Here is a 27,451-nt window from a genome sequence, read left to right as displayed (position 1 = left end):
TTGTGTTTTTTGTAAATTTGAATGGAAGTAAAAAAAATGTTTTCCCTTTCACCATTTCTCAGGTCAAAGACTCTATTCCAAGAGGTTTTACCCAAAGGTTCAATTATTTGTCTGACTAGTATTTTATAAAAATCAGTTACGGGTATTTCTAATCTATGAGATATTTCTTGCTGTTTTAATCCTGTCTTATTGACAAAACAATTACTTCTTTGACATCATCACTTAAATTTTTCTAATGATTGGCTATATTGTTTGCATTAAGAATATGCATTGCAGATGAAATTTTTTATGTGTAAATTTGTGACATGAAAGCCACAAGGACAGTTTTAAGATACCTGGGTAGCGTCATTTTTCACTTATGGCACAATTCTGTATCTTTAAATTAAAGCTTTTTTTCCTCGAATGTGCAAAACATTTATAGGTGAAAACCACTGTACATGAAGAATCATGCCAGGGAAATATGGAGGGAAGGGGTTTTAATTATGTCCCACCATGAATATGACCGGGGCATACAGTGTTATGTCCATCCTACTGTCTGTCTTTCTGTCACAATTTGTGTTTAGCTCAGTTTCTAGGAAACTTTTCAAGATAGTTTTATCAAACCTCCTGTGCTAATAGTATACACATTGATGAGATCTATTCAACTTCTTAAAAAATGACTTTGACTTTTCCTTTGTCCTTGGCCTTTCGTTTCTCTGATTAGTGTTTAGTCCAGTTTCAAAGATACTTTTCAAGATATTTTTATTAAACTTCATATCTGATACACATTGCTAGAGCATCACATTTTTTTTTACTTTGAAATCTCTTTGACCTTGACCTCAGTTTTCTTAAATTTTGATTTTGCTCAGTTTCATAGAATCTTTTCAAGGTTTTTATTTGTACGTTTATGCATTGATATATAATTTGGGAAGAGATTAACAACTGTGTCCATTTTTTTTACCTGAATCTCCCAATGAGCTATGACGTTATTATTTGTTGTGTATTTAACCCTGTTTTAGAGAAACTATTCAATATATTTTCATCAAACTTCATACACTAATACAAACTTTCATGCTGCATTGGTAATTGACCCAAGATGGTTGGCATTCATGTCCTATGGACATATTTTTAGTTCTATTATATGATTTATTAAAGGGGAATTAATTAAACATAATAAATAAATAAAAATAAATGAAAGGCCTCCAATTGTCAAATAATTTCTGAAGATAATATCCCTGTGAATAGGGTAAATCCAGATATGTCTACATCATTATCCTTTGGACTAAGTAGAGATACATTACAAGGGATTTAAGTTCTAAGACAAATAAAATCATCTGTTATAATGTTTTTGTATGGCAAATTGAAAAGTATATAAATAATGCCATGAATTTGTTTTGACAGATTCTATATGATGTGAAGTGGAGCTCGGAAAAAAAGAGGATTTCAACACTGTACAGGTTTAGTAATTCCTTTATATCAGTTAGGATATAATTTAGACACACTTTCATACACCGCTGTGAATATGGCATATATTGTTTGTCTTATTATCCGCTACATATAAAGTTTTATGGAATATATAGGAATCACCTTGTCAGTCTTCTCTGCAATCAAATCCAGACTATATTTTTGTAACAGACAATCATTGGAAGCTCATGCTTGAAACAAAGATGTTTATGACCTGAGGATGTGTCATGACCTTGACCCAAGGGCCAGCGAGTCAGATGATCACTGGCAGAAGTATAAAATTCATGTCAAGTCTACAATTTTTGTACGGAGAAATATATAGAAAATGCCCTTTCGGTTCAACTAGGGTATACGGAAAAGAAGATCCGTAAAACCGATTAGCATCTTTCAAATTTAAAATAAGGAAAGAAATAGTTCCTTTAAAAAAAAAATTGAGTGTTTTCCTTGTTACGTCAAATAAATGCGTTTAAAAAATAGTTCACAAGAAGAGTTCTTCTAGAAATGGTTGACAACTTGACACTTAACCTGTATTGTTATCACAAAGGTCGACAGGTCGACGGTTGACACCTAATTGGTAAACTCTTATCCCTCAAAGAAAAGGTCGACAGGTCAACATCAAATTGCTAAATCTTATACATCACAACAAAGGTCGACAGGTCGAGAGTTGACACCTAATTGGGAAAGCATTTTCTAAAACCCTCCCGAGAGATTAGGGTTACTCATAGAATCCGTCGGAAAGATTAGGGTTAGTCCTCGGACCGACCTGAGAGATTAGGGTTAGTCCTCAAACCCAAGCGACAGATTAGGGTTAGTGCAGGAATCCACTGGAGATAATAATACGTCGACCTGTCGACCTGTCAACCCGTTGACTCGTTTACCTGTCGGCCTGTCAATTTGTCGACCTGTCAACCCGTCGACTCGTCCACCTGTCGACCTGTCAACCTGTCGACCTGTCAACCCGTCGACTTGTCTTCCTGAACACATTTAGTCCTGTCAAGCAAACAATTTGTTGACCTGTCAATCCGTCGACCTGTCAACCTGTCGACTCGTCTACCTGTCGACCTGTCAACCAACGTTTTGTCAACCCGTCGACCTGTCAACCTGTTATCCCGTCGACTTGTTAACCTATCCACCTGTTTACATGTCCACAATTTTACCAAAAAGTTCCTACGCTACATAGAATTTCTCCAAATTTCCTCATATTCTTTAGCAATGCACATTAATTCTTCAGCCTTTAGCGTATGAAAATGTATACCGGTTCTACTTATCCATATATATCCTAGTTGTATTCATACCTCATACAAAGACTGTTCATGACGGGAAGGTTTGTCATGACCTTTACCCAAGGTCATTAAATCAAATTCAAGGTCACCTATAGAAAAATCTTTAATTTCTGTCGTGGAGAAAATTTAAACACTCATCATAAAAAATGCATATGGCCTAAAGTATGCATTGACTTTGATCCAAGTTCATTCTAGCAAGTTCAAAGTCACAGGCAGAAAAAAGTATATAACTAGTCTTGGGTCAAATGGAGTTTAATTGGAAGTTGATCATGACACTTGACACAAAGAAGGTTAATTTGACAATTCAAGGTCACTGGCAGATTAATGATAAATTTGCATACAGTGTAAAACATTCTAATGGAAAAACTTTAGAAATTTATACTTAACAGAAATATTACCTGAAAGTGTGCCATGACCTTGAACCTAGATTCACTCTAGCAAGTTTAAGGTCACTGATAGAAAAAGTATATAATTTTTGTCCAATTCATTGCTCTTTAATGGATGAGTATTGGAACTTGAACCTTCAAAAAGATGGTTTGTGAGCTGAAGGTATGTCATTACTTTGACCCAAGATCAATATGGCAGGTTCAAGGTCACTGCCAGAAAAAGTATAAAATTCAAGTCAGGTCCATAGTATTCAAATGGAGAAACATTGGTTGTCCAACTGTCATTATAATCACAGAAAGTGTTCGTTATAATTTTTTTTAAAACCGAGGTCATATGGCAAGTTAAAGGTGACATTTAGAAAATTGCATATGGGCATATTGAAAAAAAAATTAAAGGGGGATGGGGAGGAGGTGTTATTTTGTGAGATTACCTCTTGTGTTCCCATTCATCTATATTAGTCCTTTACACTTTGAAATAAGCTCAGTTTCAACATGTTCAAACAAACTTTATATAATTCTTTTTTTCCAAAATCATATACAGACTGTACATATCGGTGAGATCCATTGACCTGTGTCATAATTTTCTGACCTTGACCTGCCCTTTTACTTTGACCTTGGTAAGCATTATCAAAACATACTCAATATTAACATTATTTGTATCTCTACATCTACACCTATGTATATTATGGTTAATGTTCTGTATTTGTTTTGACAGATTTCTTTGGATGTGCTGTGCAGTTGTTAAGAGGACAAAAAAAATCATCACCTTACAGGTTTCATATTTCTTTAACAACTATGCAGGATAAAAGTAAATACATGTACATGCAGTAATTTGTAGACATGTTTTGTTTAGAATGGCTTAAAACACAAACATTCAAGGTTAAAGTCATCATTTGAATTTAGTTATTTTAAAATGTAGATAATATTTTGTCAGTTAATAATTTAAGGTAAATGAGATATATAAGTTTAGTTTTATAAGAATGACAAATTATATGTCCTTTGTTTTCTCTATCCAGAAACAGAAACAAGACAAATGGAAAACCATGCAGCTGTAACCAAATACCAAAATCAGTGTGGTAAACATTTCTCTGTTACTTTATACAAGTATTACTGTGTCATAGCACACTGTAGATAAGTTACCAAATACAAGAAGTCAGTATGGTAAACATTTCTCTGTTACTTTGTATAACTGGCACAGTCTGTAGATCATATCTGTTTAAAGAGTTTGTTATATCAGAAAATTTATATTTAATACTGATCTATGAATTTATATCTGTAAGGTTTATCATCATTATAATTATTTTGTACATTATAAAGTTGACTCACTGGACTGTAAATACACGGTAGATGAATGTAATGTTTCAAATGATTTTATATTTATCATTATAAGAATCTATAAAGTCTTCCAGCATCTCACAATTTATATAAGTTTTAATTTGTAAATATTGCTTTGTTAGACAGGTTAATATATGTTTGAATTTGTTAATATTGCTTTGTTAGACAGGTTTATATATGTTTTAATTTGTAAAAACTGCTTTGTTAGACAGGTTTATATATGTTTTAATTTGTAAAAATTGCTTTGTTAGACAGATTTATGTGTATTAATTTGTAAATATTGCTTTGTTAGACAGGTTTATTTTATTTTTTTTTTTTTTTGGTAAATATTGCTTTGTTAGGCAGGTTTATATATGTTTTAATTTGAAAATATTGCTTTGTTAGACAGGTTTATTATTATTATTATTATTTTTTTTTTGGTAAATATTGCTTTGTTAGGCAGGTTTATATATGTTTTAATTTGTAAATATTGCTTTGTTAGACAGGTTTATGTAATGTTTATATATGTTTTAATTTGTAAATATTGCTTTGTTAGACAGGTTTATATATGTTTTAATTTGAAAAATATTGCTTTATAAGACAGGTTTATATATGTTTTAATTTGTAAATATTGCTTTGTTAGACAGGTTTATGTATGTTTTAAATTGTAAATATTGCTTTGTTAGGCAGGTTTATGTATGTTTTAATTTGTAAATATTGCTTTGTTAGACAGGTTTATATATGTTTTAATTTGTAAATATTGCTTTGTTAGACAGGTTTATGTAATATTTATATATGTTTTAATTTGTAAATATTTTGCTTTGTTAGACAGGTTTATATATGTTTTAATTTGTAAATATTGCTTTGTTAGACAGGTTTATGTGTGTTTTAATTTGTAAATATTGCTCTGTTAGACAGGTTTATGTATATTAATTTGTAAATATTGCTCTGTTAGACAGGTTTATGTATATTAACTTGTAAACATTGCTTTGTTAGACAGGTTTGATTGAGAACACTTGGAGGCTGCTATTCATTAAGACTATTAAGAGTATTAAGCATTCAGCACCCAGCGTTAAGGTATTTATGTTTATCTGTTAATTCTATTAAAATCTAAAAGTTCTTAAAACCAAGGCATTGGTATATATGAGTATATCCTAAATATAGCTCTGTTATTGTTGTAGATAATTATAGAACAATGTTGTTATTTACAGAGAAATCTCCCTGACTGAGGAAATCTACACGGGATTCTGTTATAAAACCACAGGATAAAGATGAAATAAGTGTCTGCTGTAAATATGTATAGATTAGTGTTACAGAAATCTGTCACAGTGAAAGGTGTTAGGGAGTGTCGTCACATTTCCCGTGTATCGTCAGACCGGGTCTGGATCAGTGATGCTTATAACAATCTCATCTTGACAAACACAGCAGGTGATAAACTACATCATCTGACAGGTATATCTACTCTTTATGGAGTACACACTGTGAACAGAAATGGTGATTTAATTTATATAGACAGGGAGTATAACATCAACAAACTGTCTATAGATCACAAAGTAAAGACTACATTTATAAAGTATAACACAGCACTATGGTATCCACTGTCTGTCTACAGCTCCCATTCCACTGGAGACCTGCTGGTCGGGATGTATAGACGTGATACAGATACAGCCAAGTTAGTGCGGTATAACTCCACAGGAGAACACATCCAGACCATACAGTATGACAACGAAGGTCAGGGACTGTATAGTGTACCTATCTACATCACAGAGAACCGTACTGGAGATGTTATTGTGTCTGACTGGCCCTGTGTAGTGGTGACAGATTGTGGAGGAAGTCATCGCTTCTCCTACACAGGACCTCCACCAGGATCAGGACTAACACCACGTGGAATCTGTACTGACGCGCTGTCACACATCCTGGTGTGTGATGCTAACACCTACACAGTACAGATGATTGACAAGGACGGACAATTCCTATCACATATACAGACATCACACAGGAAAGACAGACCACGGGGCCTAAGTTATGATGATAGAACTCAGCTTCTCTGGATCGCAACAGCGAACAACAAAGTGAACCTATACAGACTTGTATACAGCGACCCCCAGAGCGGTAAGTAATACAAAAGTAAGATTATGTGTTTTGTTTTACAATGGTTTGTGTGTACAATTTAATAATTACAATTACATAATTATTGGGGAGGTCATTAATGAATAATTGTATTCATTGTTTACAGTGCTTTACAGTTTATGTTTAATTAAATTATAATTTGTGACGTTTAGTAACAAGAAACATTTCTAAGATGAGGACATATCAAGGATTGTAAATTGTAGTTTGAATATATTTTTTGTAAAAACTGGGTTTGTTCGTTAATTAATTAGTAAGATTACTTTTAAGGACATCAGCAAGACAGTTTTCTGAAGAATAAAAGATTTAATACATAGTTTCGTTTTAACTTATACATGTAAATCAATCATTGAGAGTTAATTTGATCTCCTATTTAGCAGTGAAAACCAATAATAAAGGGTAGGTTACTGACGTTTACAAATATTCCTTCAACAGGTAGACTCGTCTCTATCAGGTCTGTAGCTAGAAAGGCTTTGTTGAACGCTATGTTTAGGGGACAGAGAGTTAACACACTCTTATTGACCATAGCTACGCTGGGGAGGTCAAAGGGAGAGAACTCCAAAATAAAGAACAATGCAGAAATGTCTGTGTCTTCCATTTTCAGCCAAAATTTTAATTTGAAATCCCATTTGATGATAGGAAATGAGAATACAATTACGTATATATAATACATATTATACTATTGTTACCCTTATATCTTATATAATATAAGATATAAGGGTTTGGAGAAATTTTATGGTTAAGATTTAAAAAATTCTTTTTTATTAACATTTTCCTAGAAAATGTATTGACAATTGTAAAAATATTGATTTGACAAAATTTAAAAAAGTTTTTGGAGCAGCTTCATTCTAAAGTAACTATACGGCCTAAAATGACCAAACTTGCATAAATGATACATCTAAAGATGCACACTTCTGGACTTGCTTCGGATGCAGAGTCGTACCTACATTTTCCAGATGAGGGACTAGGTTATGTTTTCTGGAGCAAGTTCATTCTAAAGTGACCAATTGCCGTACCTTGACCAAACTTGCATGGATGATACATCTAAGGATGAACGCTACTTGACTTGCTTCGGATGCTGGATTTGACCTACATTTTCCAGATGAGTGATCAGGTCCATTACCAAGAAACTATAAGGCCTATCTGAACCAAACTTGCATCAATGATGCATCAAGGGATGAACACAGATAAACTTGCTTCAGATGCTTGATTTGCATTATTCTGGATGAGTTACTTGTTTGAGGTTTTTGGATAAGTCCATTCCCAAACAACTGCAAGCCCTATCAGATCAAAATTGCATACATGTTGCATCTTCGGATGTACAATACTAGACTATTAGTTTAATGTGGGACTTTGCCTTACTTAAGTCAACATTCGTTGAAGTTATCTCTGTACATTAATCTCTGGTTACCTATATTTAACCTGGAACTCGTGTCGCCCATGTGGCGCGATGGTTAGAGCGTCTGCTCTAGAGTCACAGTTGAAGGATCCTTACCTTGCGGGTTCAAATCCCCTGCGGGATATGGAGACCGGTCCTTCGGATGAGACGATATAAACCAAGGTCCCTTGTTGCAGTAGGTGCTGGCAAGAAAAAGATCCCTCACTTCTATTCGAGTATAGGAATAAATAAGAATAAATTTGCAGCCCTTCATCAGCAAGTGGTGGCTCCTTCATATGAGTGAAAAATTCTCGAGAGGGAAACAAGACAAACAAATAAAAAACCTAGTACTCAGGTGTATTTTGCGCTGAAATGTAAACCAGCTAAATCCAGTATATATATTCTTAATTTTTTTATTTGTTAAATGAAAGAAAAAGTCATTCATGTGTCTGTGGAATATTTGAAAAACATGCATGATTGTATCTATTTTTTAAGATCCAAGCAGTGATGATTTTGATAAAGTTGATGAGTTGAAGAAATTCCTGAGGAAGGAGAAGACAACTGTTTCCCATGCCAGAGGAATACTTGTTGGATGTGCCGAGGCTGGAAAAACAACACTACTGAAGCGATTGAAAGTGCAAAGTCAAAATGTTGGTGAAGTAACAGAGTCAACCTGGGAACTAACAAAACTGCTGAAGCGATTAAGATGGAAACGTCAAAATGTCAGTGAAGTTACAGAGTCCACCAGGGGACTTGAAGTTCATCAACATCTCTTCATTGTTAAAGATGGAAATTTAGAAGGTAAAAATAATTTCTGATACTTATTCATAGGACAAATGAACAAAATTTCTCTCCTATTCATCAGATTCTTCATTAAAGTATATCTTATTTTTGAAAAGGATTTAAATTATTAACATACTTTGAAAATAAGGTAGACAAAACAAGATGAAATATGAAGATAACGAACAGTATTCAATCTCGAAAGTTCCAATGAAACGATACAAATTTGTAGCAGAGCAAACACGGACCTCAAAATTTAGAGGTGGGATCAGGTGCTATGGAGGAGTGAACATCCCCTGCCGACCGGTCACACACTCCATGTGCTCCTTGTCATGTTCGAAAAAAAAAAACGGAAAAAACTGTAGACAGTTCAGTGTATAAATAAAGGCCATACAATTAGTATGAAGAACGTCAGTCAGCATTTGACTCAGTGATAGGTTGCATGTGCTTACAAGGTCATTGTATCGACCATAAAACTTTCGAAAAGATTACTTCAAACGAGACTGTTGATATCCTTGTTTCATCAACTTATTTGTCTATTTTTTGCCTGGTTTTAGAAATAGATACTTCTCTGTTACATGTGCAAACAATAGTGAAATCTCTGAACTGGTCCCAAGGCTGCAATATTGGAGCTAAAAGAAGAGTATATTGAAAAAATACTTTGTCACGCTTCAAGGGGTCAAACCAACTGACAATTGGATTAAATCTTTCAAGAAGTATAAGGCGTGAAAGGAATCACAGTACATTTAAACACGCTTATAATGAAGTGCAAGGGACCGACGATTTAGCTTTTTGTAAGCGTAATACAGAGGATATTTTATGAAAAATTGCAGTTGGATATGAAATTCATTTAACGAGTGGCATAGGATTTTTTTATATATATTTTCACGAGGGCGAAACATGAGTGAAAATATAAAAAAAAAGCCTGTCTCTCGAGTGAAATAAATTCATATGCAACTACAAAATATTGAATTTTCAGTTTACTACATTTTCTTTGATGTTCCCTTTGCTTCTGTCTTGTGGTAACTCAGAGTCATACGTTTTGACGTCGTCAAAGTTGAGCGGTCGAGACGTCAATCTTAGCGATTATAAGATTGAAAACATTGTAAACATGGGATTTCAGTGTAATGCAATTTGGTTTCTATAGTAACAAGAAAGATGTAGATCAATATTTAAAATACAGTAAATTTAATAATTATGATTTGATTCTAATCAAAGTTTTATATTAATGTACCACTGGCTGTCTGGTTCTTATGTGAAATATACGTACTTAAGGACAGACGATACGTTGATGAATATATATTTTTTCCAAGATTTTGTCATTGAAGTATGAGTACATTAACATATTTCTTCACAAAAAATTCACGTACCTTTATTACCAGGCATTTGTGCAATATACCAGATGATGGTGTTTCCTTTATACTTTTAGAAATAACTTAAATTGTCAATATAAAAAGTTAAGCGTTTTGTATTTTAAGACAATTAGAAACCAGTTTAAAAATCATAAGGTAATTATTTGAAATATTTTTCATACATAAAAAGATATAAAAAAAAACAGATATCCGAGGAGCGTATTGTCTGACCTTAATATATAAAATGATGAGTGACATTAATTAACCAAAATAGATAAATATAGCTTGTTTTCATTATAAATTAGGCTTCATGATGTATTAATGAATACAGATACAAGATTGATACAATCAGTAGAATATTTGCATCCAATCCTTTAATTTGGTAAAAGAGATATATAGTCACTATATGATGTTTTTAATAAGGAAATCATTTACCTAATAATAAAAGTTCTTATTAACAGTAGCTGCTGATGACTCGCCCTTGAAGACATTTATCAGGATAAACGCTGCAGATTTGAAACCAAACGTGAGCAGTGCAGATGACTTTTCCAACTCAAATGAAAATATAGAAAATATAGAAGACAGTTTGGAAGTGATAAGTTCTGATACAAATACTGAAGTAATTTATAGCAGAGAAGAAAAGAAAGAAAGGAATGTTGAGTTGTCTAGTTCTCCAACTGAAGGCAAAGGAGAAGAGAATACAGTAGAGACAATGGCCAGTGTTCTCTCCTCAGAAGCACAAGCAATGGTAAAGGATGAAATTTTTCAGAAAATCTTGTCTGAAAAAGAGAATATACCAACTGTTAGCATGCTGGATTTTGCTGGGCAGTTAGCATATTATGCCTGTCACCAAATTTACGTAACACCAAAGGCCTTCTTCATCCTCGTGTTGGACATGACTAAGAGGTTTGAAGATGTTGTCAGTAAAGAGAAAGATAATCAAGAAGGATCAATTTTCTCTGTGTGGACTTACAAAGGTAAGGCATGATGTTGTGATATCAAGTTTATGTAATAATTACTTTCTTACTTAGGCCTGTCTTTCCTTAAGGAGCATAGGCTATCGACGACAGACCTCCAACGAACAAGTTTTGGACTGCTTATGCTGCTTTGTGCTAGTTCATGTCCTATGCCTTTAGTTCTGCCTCTAAGTCACGCCTCCAGGCTAACAGTGGTTGTGCAAAAGGAGAGCCAGATCATCGGAAAAGTTGGGGTTGTCTAGTTGCTTCAGAAGTGCGCACTGTATACCATTGTTTCTGCCTGATGTGGTAGTTGTTCATGATCCAGTCAATGACCAAGAGGAAAGGGAATGGTGACAACAAACATCCTTGTCGAACTCCTGTCTTGACCTCGAAACTCTCGAACATCTAGCCTGCATTGTCAACCCTGTATGTCATGCCTTGAATCAGGTATCTTCAACATTTTCTCTCGGTCCAAGCTGTCGAATGCTTTCTTAAAGTCGATGAAGTTGATATGGAGGGGGAACTTCCACTCAAGTGATTGTTCAATGATGATGCGCACACTAACTATCTGGTCAGCACATGTTGTATCTAAAATCAGCCTGCTGGTCACGGAGCTTTGGTCCACTTCTTCTTTCATCCTCTCAAGAAGGATACTGTTGAGCACCTTGCCAGGCACTGGTAGAAGCATAATTCCCCATTTGTTACTGCAGTCCTTCAGATCACCCTTCTCTGGCACATTAACAAGGATTCCCTTTTTTTCATTCCTCCAGAATGTTCTCTTCCTCCCAGATCTTCTTAAAGAGGTTGTACAGGATGTCAAGAGCTCTCTCTGTATCAGCTTTGATGGCTTCTGCTGGTATCTCGTCAGGCCCTGCCGCTTAAGTGAAGTGATTGCTCTTCTGATCTCCGTCTTTGTTGGCTTGTCGCAGTCGATCAGACAGTCTGTATTAGCTATTTGTATGTCTGGAGGTGTTTTGTGACGTTGGTCTATTTAATAGCTCTCCAAAATGTTTTACCCACCTCTTCAATTGTTCCTTGGTTGTTGTGTTAGGATTCCCTTTCTTCTCCTTCACTGGCTTGTCTGTCTGCTGGAACTTGTTGGAGAGGTTCTTTGTGACCATATACAGTTCCCTCAAGTTTCCTGGTTCCATCGCTTCTTCAGCTTGCTTGGTCAGGTTGTCTTTCCTAATGTTTTACTTAACTTCTTTATCAATGGTTGTGTAGTCCTCTTGAGAATTGTGTCTTTGCTGCTCTTGTCTGGCTTGTGTTCAGTGCTGCTTTTTTTTTCTCCTTCCTCACATCCAGTTTCCTCATGGTATCAACAGAAATCAACTCTTTGTGTCAAACCTTTCTTCTGCAAAGCACTTCCTCACATGTTTTTCGCCACATTTCCTTGATGTGCTGCCAGTGGGTCTCGATGTTAGTATCATTTTTTAACTGGTCTTGTAGCAGCTGGAATCTGTTGGACAAGCTGTCTTCCCTTCCTTTGTTTTGAGGACACTCAAGTTGTACCTTGTCCTAGTGTTTATAATGTTGTTAAACTTCTTGAGGAGTAGTCTTAATGCTGTCATTAGAAGATGGTGCTCTGATGTAATGGCTGCTCCTCTCATTACCCTGACATCTTTCCATGCTCTTCGAAATTTTTTGTTGATACATATATGGTCGATCTAATTCTCTATAACATGGTTAGGGGATCTCCATTGTGAAACCGTTTATGAGAGAAGATGCTTCCTCCTATTACAAGCTGCTTAAGGGATCATAGGTCTGAGAATCTTTTGCCATTCTCATTCATGTAGCCCATTCCTTGTGTGTCCATTTTAGCCAGTGTTTTCAGCTTCATTCTCTGCAGTGAAGTCGCCCATGAGTATCGTCATATCTTTCTTCCCTGTTTTATCCAAGACTGCCTGTAGTTGCTGGCGAAAGGTGTCTTTCTTTTCATCATCGGCATCATTGGTAGAGGCATAACACTGGATGATGTTAAGTTTGATCTTGCTTTTCTTGGTGTTGAACTTAGCTGTTCTTATCTGGGAGTTGACAGGTTCCCATCTGATAAGAACACGTGATCTAGGGATAGCATTATGCCTACTTTTAGGGATAGAATTATGCCTTCACCTTCGGTTTGGGGGCTTCTCTGTGGTGTGTCCTGAATACAACAGTGTTTATCCAGTGGTCAACCTAAGCTGTCCTTTCTCTAGCCACCTTGTCCCAGGCCACTCAGTCCTAGAAGACAATAGTGTAGTGCTTCATCTCCTTTGCTAATTGTGCTGTTCTACCTGCTTCATACGTTGTTCTGATGTTACAAGTAGGGAGTCTGATGGTTGCCTTAGTGTCATAAAGGGAGTCAGCCCTGCAGCTTCCTTTCTGCTTTTATTGTGCAGCATCATAGGTCCCCTTGAAGTAGGTCCAATCAGGTTGGTTGGTTTGGTTTTTCATTGATGCTTTCTGTAACTTTGCTTTTTATAGGCAGGGTTGTTGACCCTACACAAACCTTTAATAACCCTGAGGAAAGGTGGTTTAATTTTCCTAGACTGCTTTCCATCCCTGGATATTGAGCAAAGTCCGCCCATTCAGTTTTGTATGTGATTTCCTTCACCTAGCCTTTTCCATTAGTGATATGGCCGCAAAGCAGTGGAGATTTAAAAATCAGAGTTTTCCTTCTCTTAGACGAGCTATCCTCAAAGACTGTTGAGCCCATCTACCCTAAGCACTGGTTTTCAGGCGCCAGGTAACTCTCCTTCACCCGTTCTCCTATCGGTAATAGCAGTTCCGGCGGGCTTTATGAGTACTGTGCAACAATTTATTCGAGAAGTGGTGTAAATCAGATGTGGATACTTAAAAATTCCAAGGAACTTTTGGAAAATTTGAAATCACAAGATTTTACCAAAATCAACAGCTTTAAAACTTACGACTTTTCAACTTTATACACAACCATTCCCTACGATAAATTAAAGTCCAGGCTTTTTGATATCATTGACAGCTGCTTTTTCAATAAAAATGGAACTCGTAAATTGACTTACCTTGTCATTGGTCATTTGCAAAACTATTTTGTTAAAAACCATTCTGATTGTACACACAAGTACTCTGAAGTTGACATAAAAAAGATGCTTGAGTTTCTGATTGACAATATCTATGTAGTTTTTGGAGACCAGGTCTTCCAACAATCTATTGGAATTCCCATGGGTACTAATTGCGCCCCGTTATTAGCAGACCTTTTTTTGTATTCATATGAAGCAGAATTTGTCCAAAATCTTGTACGTGAAAAGAAGAAAAACACTTGCCGTGGCCTTCAACTCGACATTTAGATATATCGACGACGTATTGTCAATTAATAATGGCTATTTCCATTCTTATGTCGATACGATATATCCTTGTGAGCTTGAGATAAAAGATACCACAGAGTCTTACACATCTGTTTCATATTTGGATATTTTACTTGAAAAAGACGTTAATGGTAATCTAACAACCAAGCTTTATGATAAACGTGATGACTTTAACTTTTCAATCGTCAACTTCCCTTACTTATGCAGCAATATACCTTCATCAACTGCATACGGGGTATATATCTCTCAGTTGATTCGATACGCAAGAGCATGCTCTATGTATGTACAATTTCTAAAACGAGGTAAATTATTGACAAACAAGTTGATGAAACAAGAATGTAAGCAGTCTCGTTTAAAGTCATCATTTCGTAAGTTCTATGTCGATACAATAACCTTGTCAGCAAATACAATTTATCATTGAGTCAAATGCTGACTGACGTTTTTCATACAAATTGTTAAGCCATTATTTACACACTGAATTGTCGACGGATTTTTCCGTTATTTCCCGATCATGACAAGTAGCACACGGCGGGTGTGACCGGTCGGCAGGGGATGCTCACTCCTCCATGGCACCTGATCCCACCTCTGATGTTTGGAGGTCCGTGTTTGCTCTGCTCCTATTTTGTATTGTTTCATGGACTTTTGAGCCTGAATACTGTTCGTTATCTTCATATATTTCATGCAAGCCACACGGGCAGGCTAGGAGCTGGACTTGGTTGTCGGAGGCTTTTGGAGGCGCACGCAGTGAGGAGCATTTTATAGACAATGGGAGCTTATCCCCATTGCCACCCCTCAGCTATGACAAGCTTTTGAAGTTTATGTATGGCTCACATTAATGAATATGAGAAAAAAAAGATGTTTCATATTTCACATATGTATTTCTTGGGCCTGCCCGTGGGCAGCATTAATTTTCAGCATTTGACCTTGATGTTTGACTAACTTTTCAAAAACTATAATCGCCATAACCTAAAATGGTTGATACTAGGGCTTTCATATTTCACAGTTATATTGCCTGAGATAAGACCGTTCTCTGGGAAACATTATTCATCTCTTGACCTTGATATTTGGGTTTGACTTTGATTTGAGAAACTTTAACCTTCGAAATAAGCTGCCATACAGGGACATCAGTGTTTCCCAAACTCATCTTGCTTATTATACAAGGAGTGTTTTCATTTAAATTTACTTTAAAATAGAATGTATGAATTTTTTTTACACTTTAGTGTAGTCCATTTTTAATGTCAAGGTAAGGTGTTGCCCTAGTTGTTAGAAGAATGTGTTCAGAATGCAGTCTCTAATAATTTATGCTGATTTCAATAAATTTGTTAAGAGTTTTAAAAACATCAAGATATATTATTCTGTACCTGTAAAACCAAAAATTAAATAAGTTGACTTCCAGGTGCAACTTTGTCTTTCCACTTTTAAGTACAAAGCAGAAGAGCTGCACACTCGTTAGAGACACCTGCCTGTTTATTACCTATATTATAATGCAATATTTGTTTTTTTAGACTACCTGAAGTTTTGGATTATCTTGATCAAGACATTTGGAGGCACTAAGGCACCACTGTTTGTTGTTGTCACACACACAGAAAAAAAATCTACAGATGTAAGTTTTAAGGCTAACACATATCACAAATAGTGTGAATACAAAATATTTTTCTCTCTCTCTCTACCTTAGCTGCAATAATGTAGCCCTCTCCGATTTTTTTTTTTGGAGAGGGCTACAACTCCTTAGGATCTCCGTAATGGTGCAAGTGCGGGAGTGATTCACTACCGCACAGATTTCGGCTCAAATTATCAGTAACTGGGTATTTTATTAACATATCTTACCTGAACTCATAAAATGTAGTTATGCAAGACATGAATTTATCCAAAATTATACAGAACAATCCGTATATCGGTTATTTTTCGTGTATGTCAACATCACAACTTAAATTTATCCGCCATGTTTACTGACCTTGATCGATTTTATTTCGGGACAACCAATGAGAATTCGGGATCTTGGGGGAGCGGATCGTTTAGGATTTCCCTTATTTTAAGCATAAATATCACTGTTTATGAAAAAAAAATATCCCATGGAATGCTTTTATTTATCGATGTTTAGTGATATCATACAACACAAACATTTATCAACACCGACATTTACTTTATCAAGTGATTCTAAATTTCAAGCGCAAGTCTCAGTACATCACGCGAGAACTGTCATGGCTGCTGAGGAGAACGACTGGTAAACACGCAGATTTATTTTACTTAATTTTAGCCTATAGAGGGCTATGATGTTGATAGTGAATAAAAATTCCGTCTCATTGGAAGTAAGTTGAATGCAAAAACAATTTATTTTGCCTGCAGTCTCCCGTATCTAAAAAAATATATTTGCACCATTACGGAGATGCAGTGGAATTGTAGCCCTCTCCTGAAAATATCAGATTAAAAAAAATTGGAGAGGGCTACATTATTGCAGCTATCTCTACCTCTGATTTCGATTATACTACGAAACTGTGTACAAATTTTCATACTTAAATTTAAGATTTTTAAATTTGATTATTCAACTTAGCATTACAGCATATCATAGCATTAAAACGTTGTATTTATAACTCAGCAGTGCCAAAGAATTAGCTTTTCTGATCTCTTCCTTTGTCTGTTGAAGCCATCATCATTAACGTTTCACATTTTTATTTTCTCCAGAACTACATGTCAATTTTAAACAAACCTGCCAAAAAGCGTTTCTAGGTAAAGGGGATTCAAGTTTGTTCAAATGGAGGGTCATAGCTTCTTTCAAGAGTAGATAATAGAAATAATGAAAACGACTTGTATTTGGGTAATATAAAAGCTACTTCTCAAGAACCACTGGACCAGAAAATATGAAAACCTATGTGTTAGCTTCCTTACATTCAATACATTGTATAATAAATAATTTCCCATTAAAGAAGAGTGGGGACTGAAGAACGGCAAATGCATTCAATTTTTATATATGATGGGGCCACAATTGGGGATCAAAGATTTACATGATGATAGATAGGAAATATGCAAAACCGACATGGATGTGATCATAAAACTTTTAAATAAATTTGATTGCAAGAATTCAAAGGTAGTGTAGAATGATTTATGTTTCAAATCATGACACAAAGGGTAGAGTGGGGCTCAATATGAGATTAAAGTTTCCATGAGTGTGTATATATATATATATATATATATATATATATATATATATATATATATATATATATATATATATATATATATATATATATATATATATATATATATATGTATATGTATTCTAGAAAAAAGTGTTTTAAAATTTTAAAATTAACTTTTCAAGAACAAAAGGGCCATGATTAGTGATATTAATCTGAATATTCTGGTTTGTGTAGAATGGGGTCACAATGGGGATGGAAGTTTGCTTGCAAATGCATAAGGAAAATGTTAACAAATTTCGAGAACAGCGTGTTTGGACTTTTGATCATAATTAACTGATAGTTATCTTCATAATTCATTCTGAAATGAAATCTTTGAGGTACTAATTGTTAAAAACATTCTTTAAAAAACACAAGGCTATCCTAATTTTTGGATCAAATATCACCTTATGCCTGTTTACTTCTTATGCAGAACAGCTTGGCCATATTGGTCATAATTATACAGAAGCATACCTAGGATGTGTTGATTCATGTGAGGTTATAAGTTGGGTTTTGCCATGATTCTTTGGGGCAAAGGTGGAGCCACAATATGGAATAAGTAATTTCCATGACATTAAAAATAGAATTTTTATGCCCCGCTATGACTGGGTACATAGTTTTTATCATGTCCGTTTTCCGTCCTTCTGTATGTCCTTCAGTCACGCTTTGTTAAGCTCAGTTTTAAAGAAACCATTTAAGATATTTTTATCAAATATTATTTGCTGATAAACACTGATTGCATCAAGATTTATTGACCATGACCTTTCCTCTGATGTATACCTCACTTTTCTTTAATTAGTGCTTAGCTCAATTTTAAAGAAACTATTTAAGATTCTGTTATCAAACTTCATATGCTGATACAAACTGATGAGAGCTATTTAACTGCATCAACATTTTTTTACCTTGACGTTGACTTCACTTTTCTTAAATTTACATTTTTCTCAGTTTCAAAAAAAGTATTCATGATGTTTTTATATGAGCATTTGCACTGATACATACTTTGGTGAGAATTTATCAACTTTATCCAATTTTGTTTTAATTTGACCTTCCCAGTGACCTTTGACTTTATTGATTATTGTCTATAAAACTGTTTCAAAGAAATTTCCATGATATTTTCATCAAACTATATACATTATTGCAATTTCTTACGTTGCATTACTAATGAGCCCTAGATGGGTCAATTATGTTGTATGGACATATTTCTAGTATAAAATCTTGTAGTGAGGAACCGGAGGGCCAATAAGACATAGGTGAGCTTTGTGTTCCAATGGGCATCTTGTAATATTTCATAGCTACTTTATTCTTCTCATCAGGAAATAAAGAAATACTTCAAAGAGTTCTGGAAAGCTGTACCAGACGAGGACAGAGATTGGTTAAGTGAGTCTCTGAATGATCGGGAATATGCTGTGGGTCTAGTTGAACTAAATGACAAATCAAAGGAAATGTTGGAATCAATGAAAAAGTCCATAGTCGAACTATTTACAGACGAGATCAATACAAAAACTGAAATGCCTTCTTCTTGGGCTTTAATGGAACAGTTATTATACGATGGAGCCTGGAAGGTTTTGTCCCTTGATGAAATTTGGAGACTCAACGTATCCCTTCCTCGTGAATACCAGATTAAAAATAATGAGGAAATGTCTACATTTTTAAAGTGTTTCCATGACAATGGCCTTCTTTTGTACTATGAAGAAGAGAAACTGAAGGAACATGTAGTACTTGACATTCAGTGGTTTGCTAAAGCATTCAGCAAGATTATTGCTGATGAAAACCATATCAACAAAGACTGCATAACTAGATTAATAAAAGAATGGAAATCCTTCAACAAAACGGGGGAACTTAAAGATAAAGTGATAGATGCACTATGGAAAGATGAACCTTCATACTTGAAAAACAAAAGTGAAATTATGTCATACATGGAGAAGCTTCAAATGCTGGTACCTTTGGAGTCTTTTGAGGCTGTATCAGAAGGTGGCATGTCATGGTATGTCCCATGTATGAACAAAAAACAGTTTAAAACTGACTTCTGCGAAGATAAATGGGAATGTTCCTCCATTTTGTGCTATCGGTTCACCTCTTTTGCCATGTTTGTGTTCTACAGACTGATAGCATACTGCATGAGTTTTTTAAGATGGAGTGTGTCAACAGATGAAGATAATGAAGGGAGTCTATGTCTTTATCAAACAGCAGCAGTGTTTGATCATAAAGAACATACTGTTGTTCTTGGCATTTGTAATGATGATATTCAGTTGCAAGTGTTACGAATCAGACCATTGACTGTAGATAAAGAGGTTTCAATTGAAATTGGAGACTCCATTGAAAATGCCATAGAAAAAATGACCAAAACATTTCTTAACAAAAGCATCAAAAAGTCATTTGAAAGAGGATACAAATGTCAGAACATTATTTGTTATAATAACGATATATCTTTTAACCTTGCAAGTGAACTCTCCGAAATCAACACTGAAAAAACTCAGTGCAAGTGTCAACTTCAGGAGAAACATGTGATAAAAGTACAGAACACTCTAGGGTTCTGGGAAAAGGTAGCTATTACGTATCATTATATCCCCCAGCAAACAATAATTGAAGGGATATATAGGAATCATCTTGTTTATCAGTCTGTTATGTCTGGGTTATATCTATGTAAAGAAAAAAACTATGAAGATCACACTAGAACAGAAATTGCTTACAATCTGAGATTATCATTATGAATTGATTTTTACAAAAGTCATTTGGGATCGTTAAAGGTCAGTGGCACAAAAAAACAGAAAGAGTTGTGTTCAGAAATGGAAAGATATTAGAAGTTCATACGAGGGTTGTTCGGAAAGTTCGTGGAATACTCTCATAACTTTTTTACTTAATATCATATATCCAAATTTGGTAGAAATGTTCCAACAATAAATTCAGTAGACCTGCATACAGGGTTTATACCTCTCAGTTGATTCGATACGCAAGAGCATGCTCTATTGCTCTACGTATGAACAATGTCTAAAACGAGGTAAATTATTGTAAATTACTGACAAACAAGTTGATGAAACAAGAATATCAACAGTCTCAGTTAAAACACAATCTATCATTATGTCAAATGCTGAATGACATTTTTCATACTAATTGTTAGACCATTATTTACACACTGAATTGTCGAAGGATTTTCCCGTTATTTCCCGATCATGACAAGGAGCACGCGATTGACCTGTCGCAGGGGTTGCTCACTCCTCCATGGCACCTGATCCCACCTCTGGTGTTTTAGTGGTCCGTGTTTGCATATATTTCATTCAAAAGACGTGTACTAAGTTTTTTTTCTTAAAATATCCTGATTTTTTTCAAACTTATTTAGAATTAAAAAAAATAGGAAAATCGGATGGCGGAGCAGGTCAAAATTTCGTAATTTACAATGAATATTCCAAATAATACCTGTAGTCATATCCTCTGTGAATGAGGCAAAACTGGAAAAATCCAAGACGTTCAAATAAAGAATTGTTACATCGTTTCATATTTCCAAATAATAAATTAATATTTTGCTTCGTTGTAAAGAAATCAATGAAATATGGTGATAACGAACAATATTCAAGCTCAAAGTCCATTTAAACAATACACACGGACCTCCAAAAACACTAGAGGTGGGATCAGGAGCCATGGAAGAGTGAGCATCCCATGCCGACCGGCCACACCAGCCGTGTGCTCCTTGTCATAATCGGGAAAAAGGGGAAAATCGTAGTCAGCATTTGACTACATGACAGGTTGTTTTTTGCTGACAAGAACATTGCATCGATCATCAAACTTGCGAAATGATGACTTCAAACGAGACTAGCGATATCCTTGTTTCATCAGATAGACAGTCATCATTAAAAATGGTAAAAATCGATGAAGTAGAATGTCATGGAGATGCAGTTAACGATGCAACTTGTGTTGTACTCTGGAAAACTTCGGCACAAAAAAGATTACAAAAATCTCTCAAAATGCTGGAGGAAGCAAAACATTGTCAAAAGCTAGCCATGCCTGAGTGTGTACATGGCACAGGCGGTATCTGAATGATAGAGACTCTGTATCATAAAGGGAAGGTTTGTGAGAAAACGGAATATCTGTAAAAATCTTATCAAAAACTTTAAAAACTTAGTAAGGTCTTGGTAAAAGTAAGGCACTTAACAGTTGTTGATCATGTAAATGCACAGTTGCACAGTAAAAAAAAAAAACATACATTGAGACAAACAAAATTATGCCACTGGAAAAATTGTTAGAAAAGTAAATTTGAAGTGATAGAGAGACGTTTTAATGAGTGGACTGGTATAGGGCCATACTGTGTGAAATGTATAGGGAGAGCTTTTTGTTTTAGAACCTGATGATTCTATATTTTTGACGTCACAAAGTTGTTGAGTTTGCCCCGTGGTTACAAAAAATGCTGAAATTTCGTAAAATGACCTCTACTAGATAACATGGAATAAAACTTCACACATTAACAAAATAAATATTTTTACATATGATAATGTGCTCATTTTAAACTTCTTGAAAATAGTTTTACGAAGATAGTTGTGGTCGCGAACATTCTGACCAACCCTCGTACTTAATATGCACAAAAATGTAAAATTGTGAATTATCTACAGGTGTGTCTTGACCTTAGCCTTAGGTTATTTGGTCAGGTTCAAGATCCTTTCCAGAAAAGAATGTTTAATTCCTGCCCATACTATATCTTGTAATGGAGAAAAACTTGAAGATCACATTTGATGCAAAGGTAACGCTACCCAAGAGTGTGATCTGGACACAGGGTCATTTGGTCAATGGTACTGAAAAAAGCACAGTTCTTACCCATTCCAAATGGAGAAATTAAGTAAGCTATACTTCATACTAAGATTTCTCATGGCCTAAGGATGTGTCATGATCTTGATTCTTTCTGAACAAACTATTTTTACCTCACCTCGACGGAGTCGAGATGAGTTTATGCTATACCCCAGGCGTCGGCGTCGGTGTCGGCGTCGGCGTTAGCGTCGGCGTCCCGGTTAAAGTTTTAGGAGCAAGTCCATTCCCAAGTAACTATAAGCCCTACCTGTACGAAACTTGCATGGATGATGCATCTAGAGATGGACTCTACCACACTTGCTTCGGATGCTTGATCTGACCTAGATTTTCCACATGAATGACCAGGTTAAAGATTTTGGAGCAGGTCTGTTCCCAAGTAACTATAAGCCCTACCTGGACCAAACTTGCATGGATGATGCATCTAGGGATGGACACTACCACACTTGCTTCGGATGCTGGATCTGACCTAGATTTTCCAGATGAGTGACCAGGTTAAAGTTTCTGGAGCAGGACCATTCCCAAGTAACTATAAGCCCTACCTGGACCAAACTTTCATGGGTGATGCATCTAGGGATGTACAGTAAATCACCTGCTTCGGATGCTGGATCTAACCTAGATTTTCCACATGAGTGAATTTTAGCCATATTTTAACCAAATTAGCATGGATGATGTATCAAGGGATGGATATTTCCAGACTTGCTTTGGAGTCTGAATCTGACCTACATTTTCCAGATGAGTGACCAAAATAATTTTTTGGAGTAATATGATGGCCTGTTATGATAAACTTTGTATAGATGGTGCATCTAAGGATGAAAACTTCCAGACTTGCCTTGGATTTTGGAACTGACCAAAATTTCCTTGAGTAGTAAACAGGTTAAGAGTTTTTGAGCAGGTCTATTTCCAAATAACTATAAGTCCTACTTAAATCAAACTTGCATGGATATTGATCTTTGGATGTACACTAACTGGAAAAAAAATATGATGTGAAATTTGCATTACTTGTAGATAATATTCGTCGAGGTGAGCTTCGTAATCTTTGATTACCTATGTTTAGGTAACTTGAGTCACTCAGACCTATTTCTATCTGTGTTTCTCCACCATTATGCATTGTCCGTTGTCTGTTGTTGGCTTTTGAACATTTACAGCCTTATATCATGACGACCTAAACCAGTTTTGGTACATTATATGTATGGGTAAGATGAAAAAAAGATACTGAAATTCTTGGTGTCTGCCTCCGAAAGGCAGAAGGGGTGAGCTCAAATCATACAAAATTAATGCAGGTTTACAGGGAGTAAAGATGGGGGAATTTTTGTGCACAGTCTCTGAGATGCCATTTGAGTTTGATAAATGAATAAAGTACTTGGAAAAAAAAATACTGGCGTTCAAGAAGTGAACCAAATACCAACCAAATAGTATCAAAGAAGCTGAATTCAATTTGTAATTGAAGAATCTCCATAGTTGTAACATCATACCATTCATTGATAAACTCCCCTTGAAAAACTTAATATTTTCAAAAGACCTGTATCCATTACTGTAAATCACTAAATTCTCGCGAGATATTCATTAACTCTTTATTAGCGAGACAAAATTTTCACAAATTGTGGTTATTGCTCTATATAATCTTAAGGAATATTAATATACTAATGAAATTTTCGCCAGCACGCAAGTCTCGCAAAATTACGCGAAAATAAAGTTCTCGCGAATAAAAGTGATTTACAGTATATAAGATATCAAACACGTCTCGGGGTTATTTTGTCGTACTTTGGTTCGATAAAGTTAACTATTGTGAAAAATAAACGTAAGAGCTGTAAATGTTTCTAAAACATTTTTTATTTTTGTTTTTAGATACCAATGTGAGCAGTATTATTTTTCTCCTTCAAGCAATCAAAAACTTCTGAACATAAAACGGTCCTCTTTCAATCCTTTCCTAGTCTCTTTCATCCTAATACTTTGCTTAACTTAAAGCAGAGTCCTCTAAGATGGTCACCAGCTCAATGATATCGAGTTTTCCTCATATTTTTTCACCTTTTCTGGAACTGTGGCAAATTAGTTCACCAAATACTGTTAAATTTCTCTTATTTGATAAAATTGAAGAATTGGGGAATGAAACATCATTCAATTTTGTATCATATGTAATTTAAAAAAAAAATACAAATTGTATTTGCTTTAGGTTTAGCTTTGCTAAATACATGTAGGATAATCTGTATAGAATTTATTCTTTGTTTCTTTTATGTGTCTGCTAAATTGGCTTCAACAGATTAACAAAGGGTATTTTTGTTTCAGAAAAAGGTGGATACTTCCAGCACTCTAGTGGCCTCTGGACAAGACCTTGAGGGTCGAACTAGATTTGCAAAACTTGGAATGGCAATGAACGACGTGTTAAATCAGGCATACAGAGATATTCTAGAATCAGAAGTACCCCCTTGTTATATTGAGAACAAGGTGAATTCCTTAACAAACAAAAAGAGAATGAATCTGAAGTTGAATCCAGATCAAGAAAACATTTTGAAAACAGCAAAAAATTCTGGATATAAGGAATTTGATATTTCATTATCATACAAGATGATAAGAAACATTTGTTCAACGATCCCTAAACCAACAAAAGGAAAATGGGGAGAAGAGCCAGCAGCAGGAGAGGTGACAGTGGGTGATGATATCGAGAGAATTAGGTTAATCCGAAACAGTTTGACTGCACATGTGAGTTCAGCCTCTACCTCTCAGACAGAATTTGATGATACCTGGTTGACGATGTCGGATATCTGCCAAAGATTGGAAATCTTCACCGGAAAGAAGTACTTTGATAACCTTATTGATATTAAAATATTGACCCTGAGAAAGGAAGATGAGGATGATATTATAAAAAATGTCAAAATTCAAGGAATTTTGGAGACAATCAAATCAAGTTTCCAAGAATTAGAAACAATAATCAAGCCTAATGAAGGTGCTACAAATTAGGAGTTCGTAGAATGCTGTTTAGAATACTTAACAACCATGTGTAACTTGAAATAGAATTCACAATCGAATCGGAATGATTTTATTCAAGGAATTTGACTCCATACATGTCCAAGAACGGATTCGATGTCGATATCGATAATATTATGTCGATATCGTATCGATATCGATCCTGATCAGCACTATTAAATGGGCCTACGTCGATGTCGTCGATATCGACGATACCATGACGATATCGTATCGATCCTTATTGTACAATTCATTTTCACAATGAGGTATAGCATAATTTACAAGGCCACAAGTGATGTCGAAATTGATTCACTATGGGCATAAATATGAAAATAAATTATGATGATAAAAAAGGGTAAGGGGTTGTTATTGTCTTCGATGAGGTTTAGAGTAAGATGTTGGGTTAGGGAGAAAGTTGTTAAATATGTTTTAACAATCATGATTCGATATCGATACGATATCGTCGATATCGACGATATCGACAGTAGGGTAAACTTATTAATCAGAAAGTAAATATGCACAAGTGTTGCATTAAGAAACACAGAAGTTATTGTCTTTGGATATGTTAAAAGTAAGGTTTTGTATTAGGGTGAAGGTTGGTAAAGTAATGTGTTTTAACGATCATGATTCGATATCGGTACGATATCGTTGATATCGATTGCAAGTACAATCTTCGTAAAGGTAAAGTATTTAAACATAAACACACATACAAAGTAACATGGACGGTACTTACCAAGGGTTGAGTAAACATGATATCGACACTACAGGGAAAGTTTTATAAAAGATAGTTTTCAAATAACTCACATGTTAAAAAAAACAATATTAAGGATGGAAACCATAATCTTTTGAACAATCATGATTCGATATTGGTACGATATCGTGGATATTGACAGTAAGGAAAACTTCTTAAAACAGAAAGTACTGTAATAAACACACAAAAATAGAGAAGCATTAAAGCAAACTATAAAAAGTAATATGTCGATATCGTAACTACATCGTGTCTTGGACATAGGAATTTGATATTAGGAACTTAGATTTGTTACCTTAATTATTTTAATGTTAAGAACAGTGGATTTCAAGAAAGTGGGAAATCACAAACCTTTAATGAAGATCATTTTCAAAATAAAGAGTATAAGGAGGTCAAATTTTTAAATACTTTACCTCAAAAGTTAAAGCTCATCATTACACTACTGTAATGATTTTCCCCTTAGATTCCAAAAAATCCCCTGACGTTTTCTCTTGTCTGTCCCTGACATTTTCCTGTCTCCCCTGACTTTCTCCTTTGATCCCCTGTCGTTGTCCCTGACTACCCTGTCTACTCCCTGACGTCCCCTGACTTTGCCCCTGTTATCACTGTCTAACCCCTGATGTCCCCTGACATACCCTGACGTCCCTGTCAACTCCTGGTGTCCCCTGACTAAGTCCCTGACCACTCTGCCAATCCCCTGTCGTTCGCTGACATTCATTTCGACCAGGAAAAAGGGTTAAAATATGTTTTTGTTGCTATTTACTTGTGAGAAATACGTTACTCTTGACAATTCTTTAGTTTTGTGAAAATATATATTTAGTCAATTGTTATTAGTTTGAATATCTTTAGTAATTTATTTCTTAATATTGTATTTGATTGTTTTAGTTTAGTACATGTAGCTTTTAGATAAGTTTTAAGGAGAATAAATGCAAAATACTTTGAAAAGAATGAATTACAAATTTATTGCATCTTGCCATGAATGGCAAGTAAATATAACTATATTTATTTATATGTTAATTTATTTATCAACATGTATTTATTTATTTATTTGTTTTAATTATTTATTGACAAATTTATTAATTCAATCTATTCATATATTTCTTTTTAGATATATTTTCCTTTTTGAATTATTAATTAATTGATTAATATTATATATTTATTTAGTTTTTAATTCATTTTATTTTAATTAAATAATTCTATTTTATTCAATTTATTTGTGAGTTTCGCATAAACAGTTGTAAGGTAAAACAAAATACTTCAAAGTATCTTTTAAGCATATTTACATTTCTTTTAATTCTTTCAATTTCATGATGGGTATCAAATAATTGTCTTATTACACACAATCTGAATTCGGAATTTGTTTTATTGCTTCTTTTACTTTGGTAAAAAAAAATAATAATAAAAAATGTTCCTCAGTTCCGAGCTGTTGATAG

At 34.8% G+C, this 27,451-nt stretch overlaps 1 protein-coding gene across 1 annotated transcript; it reads left to right on the top strand.

The window, feature by feature from the left end:
- The first annotated feature begins 5,721 nt into the window (after positions 1-5,721).
- On the top strand, positions 5,722-25,264 carry LOC133203440 (uncharacterized). Its single transcript, XM_061339221.1, has 6 exons — positions 5,722-6,538; positions 8,427-8,732; positions 10,525-11,040; positions 15,848-15,945; positions 18,829-20,058; positions 24,593-25,264. Exons 1-6 carry the CDS (start codon positions 5,722-5,724, stop codon positions 25,262-25,264), a joined length of 3,639 nt encoding a protein of 1,212 aa, XP_061195205.1.
- The last annotated feature ends 2,187 nt before the right edge of the window (positions 25,265-27,451 follow it).

Source organism: Saccostrea echinata, unplaced genomic scaffold, assembly GCF_033153115.1.
Source record: "Saccostrea echinata isolate AGI-Se365-2 ecotype Australia unplaced genomic scaffold, CSIRO_AGI_Sech_v1 ptg000051l, whole genome shotgun sequence".
In the NCBI taxonomy this organism is placed as follows: Eukaryota; Metazoa; Mollusca; class Bivalvia; order Ostreida; family Ostreidae; genus Saccostrea; species Saccostrea echinata.
This window is presented reverse-complemented; position numbering and strand designations above follow the sequence as displayed.

Excerpts from the sequence above, each read along its gene's own strand:
- LOC133203440 (XM_061339221.1), top strand. The coding sequence starts at position 5,722 with ATGTATAGATTAGTGTTACAGAAATCTGTCACAGTGAAAGGTGTTAGG. Across the intron at positions 6,539-8,426 it reads ATACAGCGACCCCCAGAGCG|ATCCAAGCAGTGATGATTTT; the intron begins GTAAGTAATACA and ends CTATTTTTTAAG. Across the intron at positions 15,946-18,828 it reads CAGAAAAAAAATCTACAGAT|GAAATAAAGAAATACTTCAA; the intron begins GTAAGTTTTAAG and ends TCTTCTCATCAG.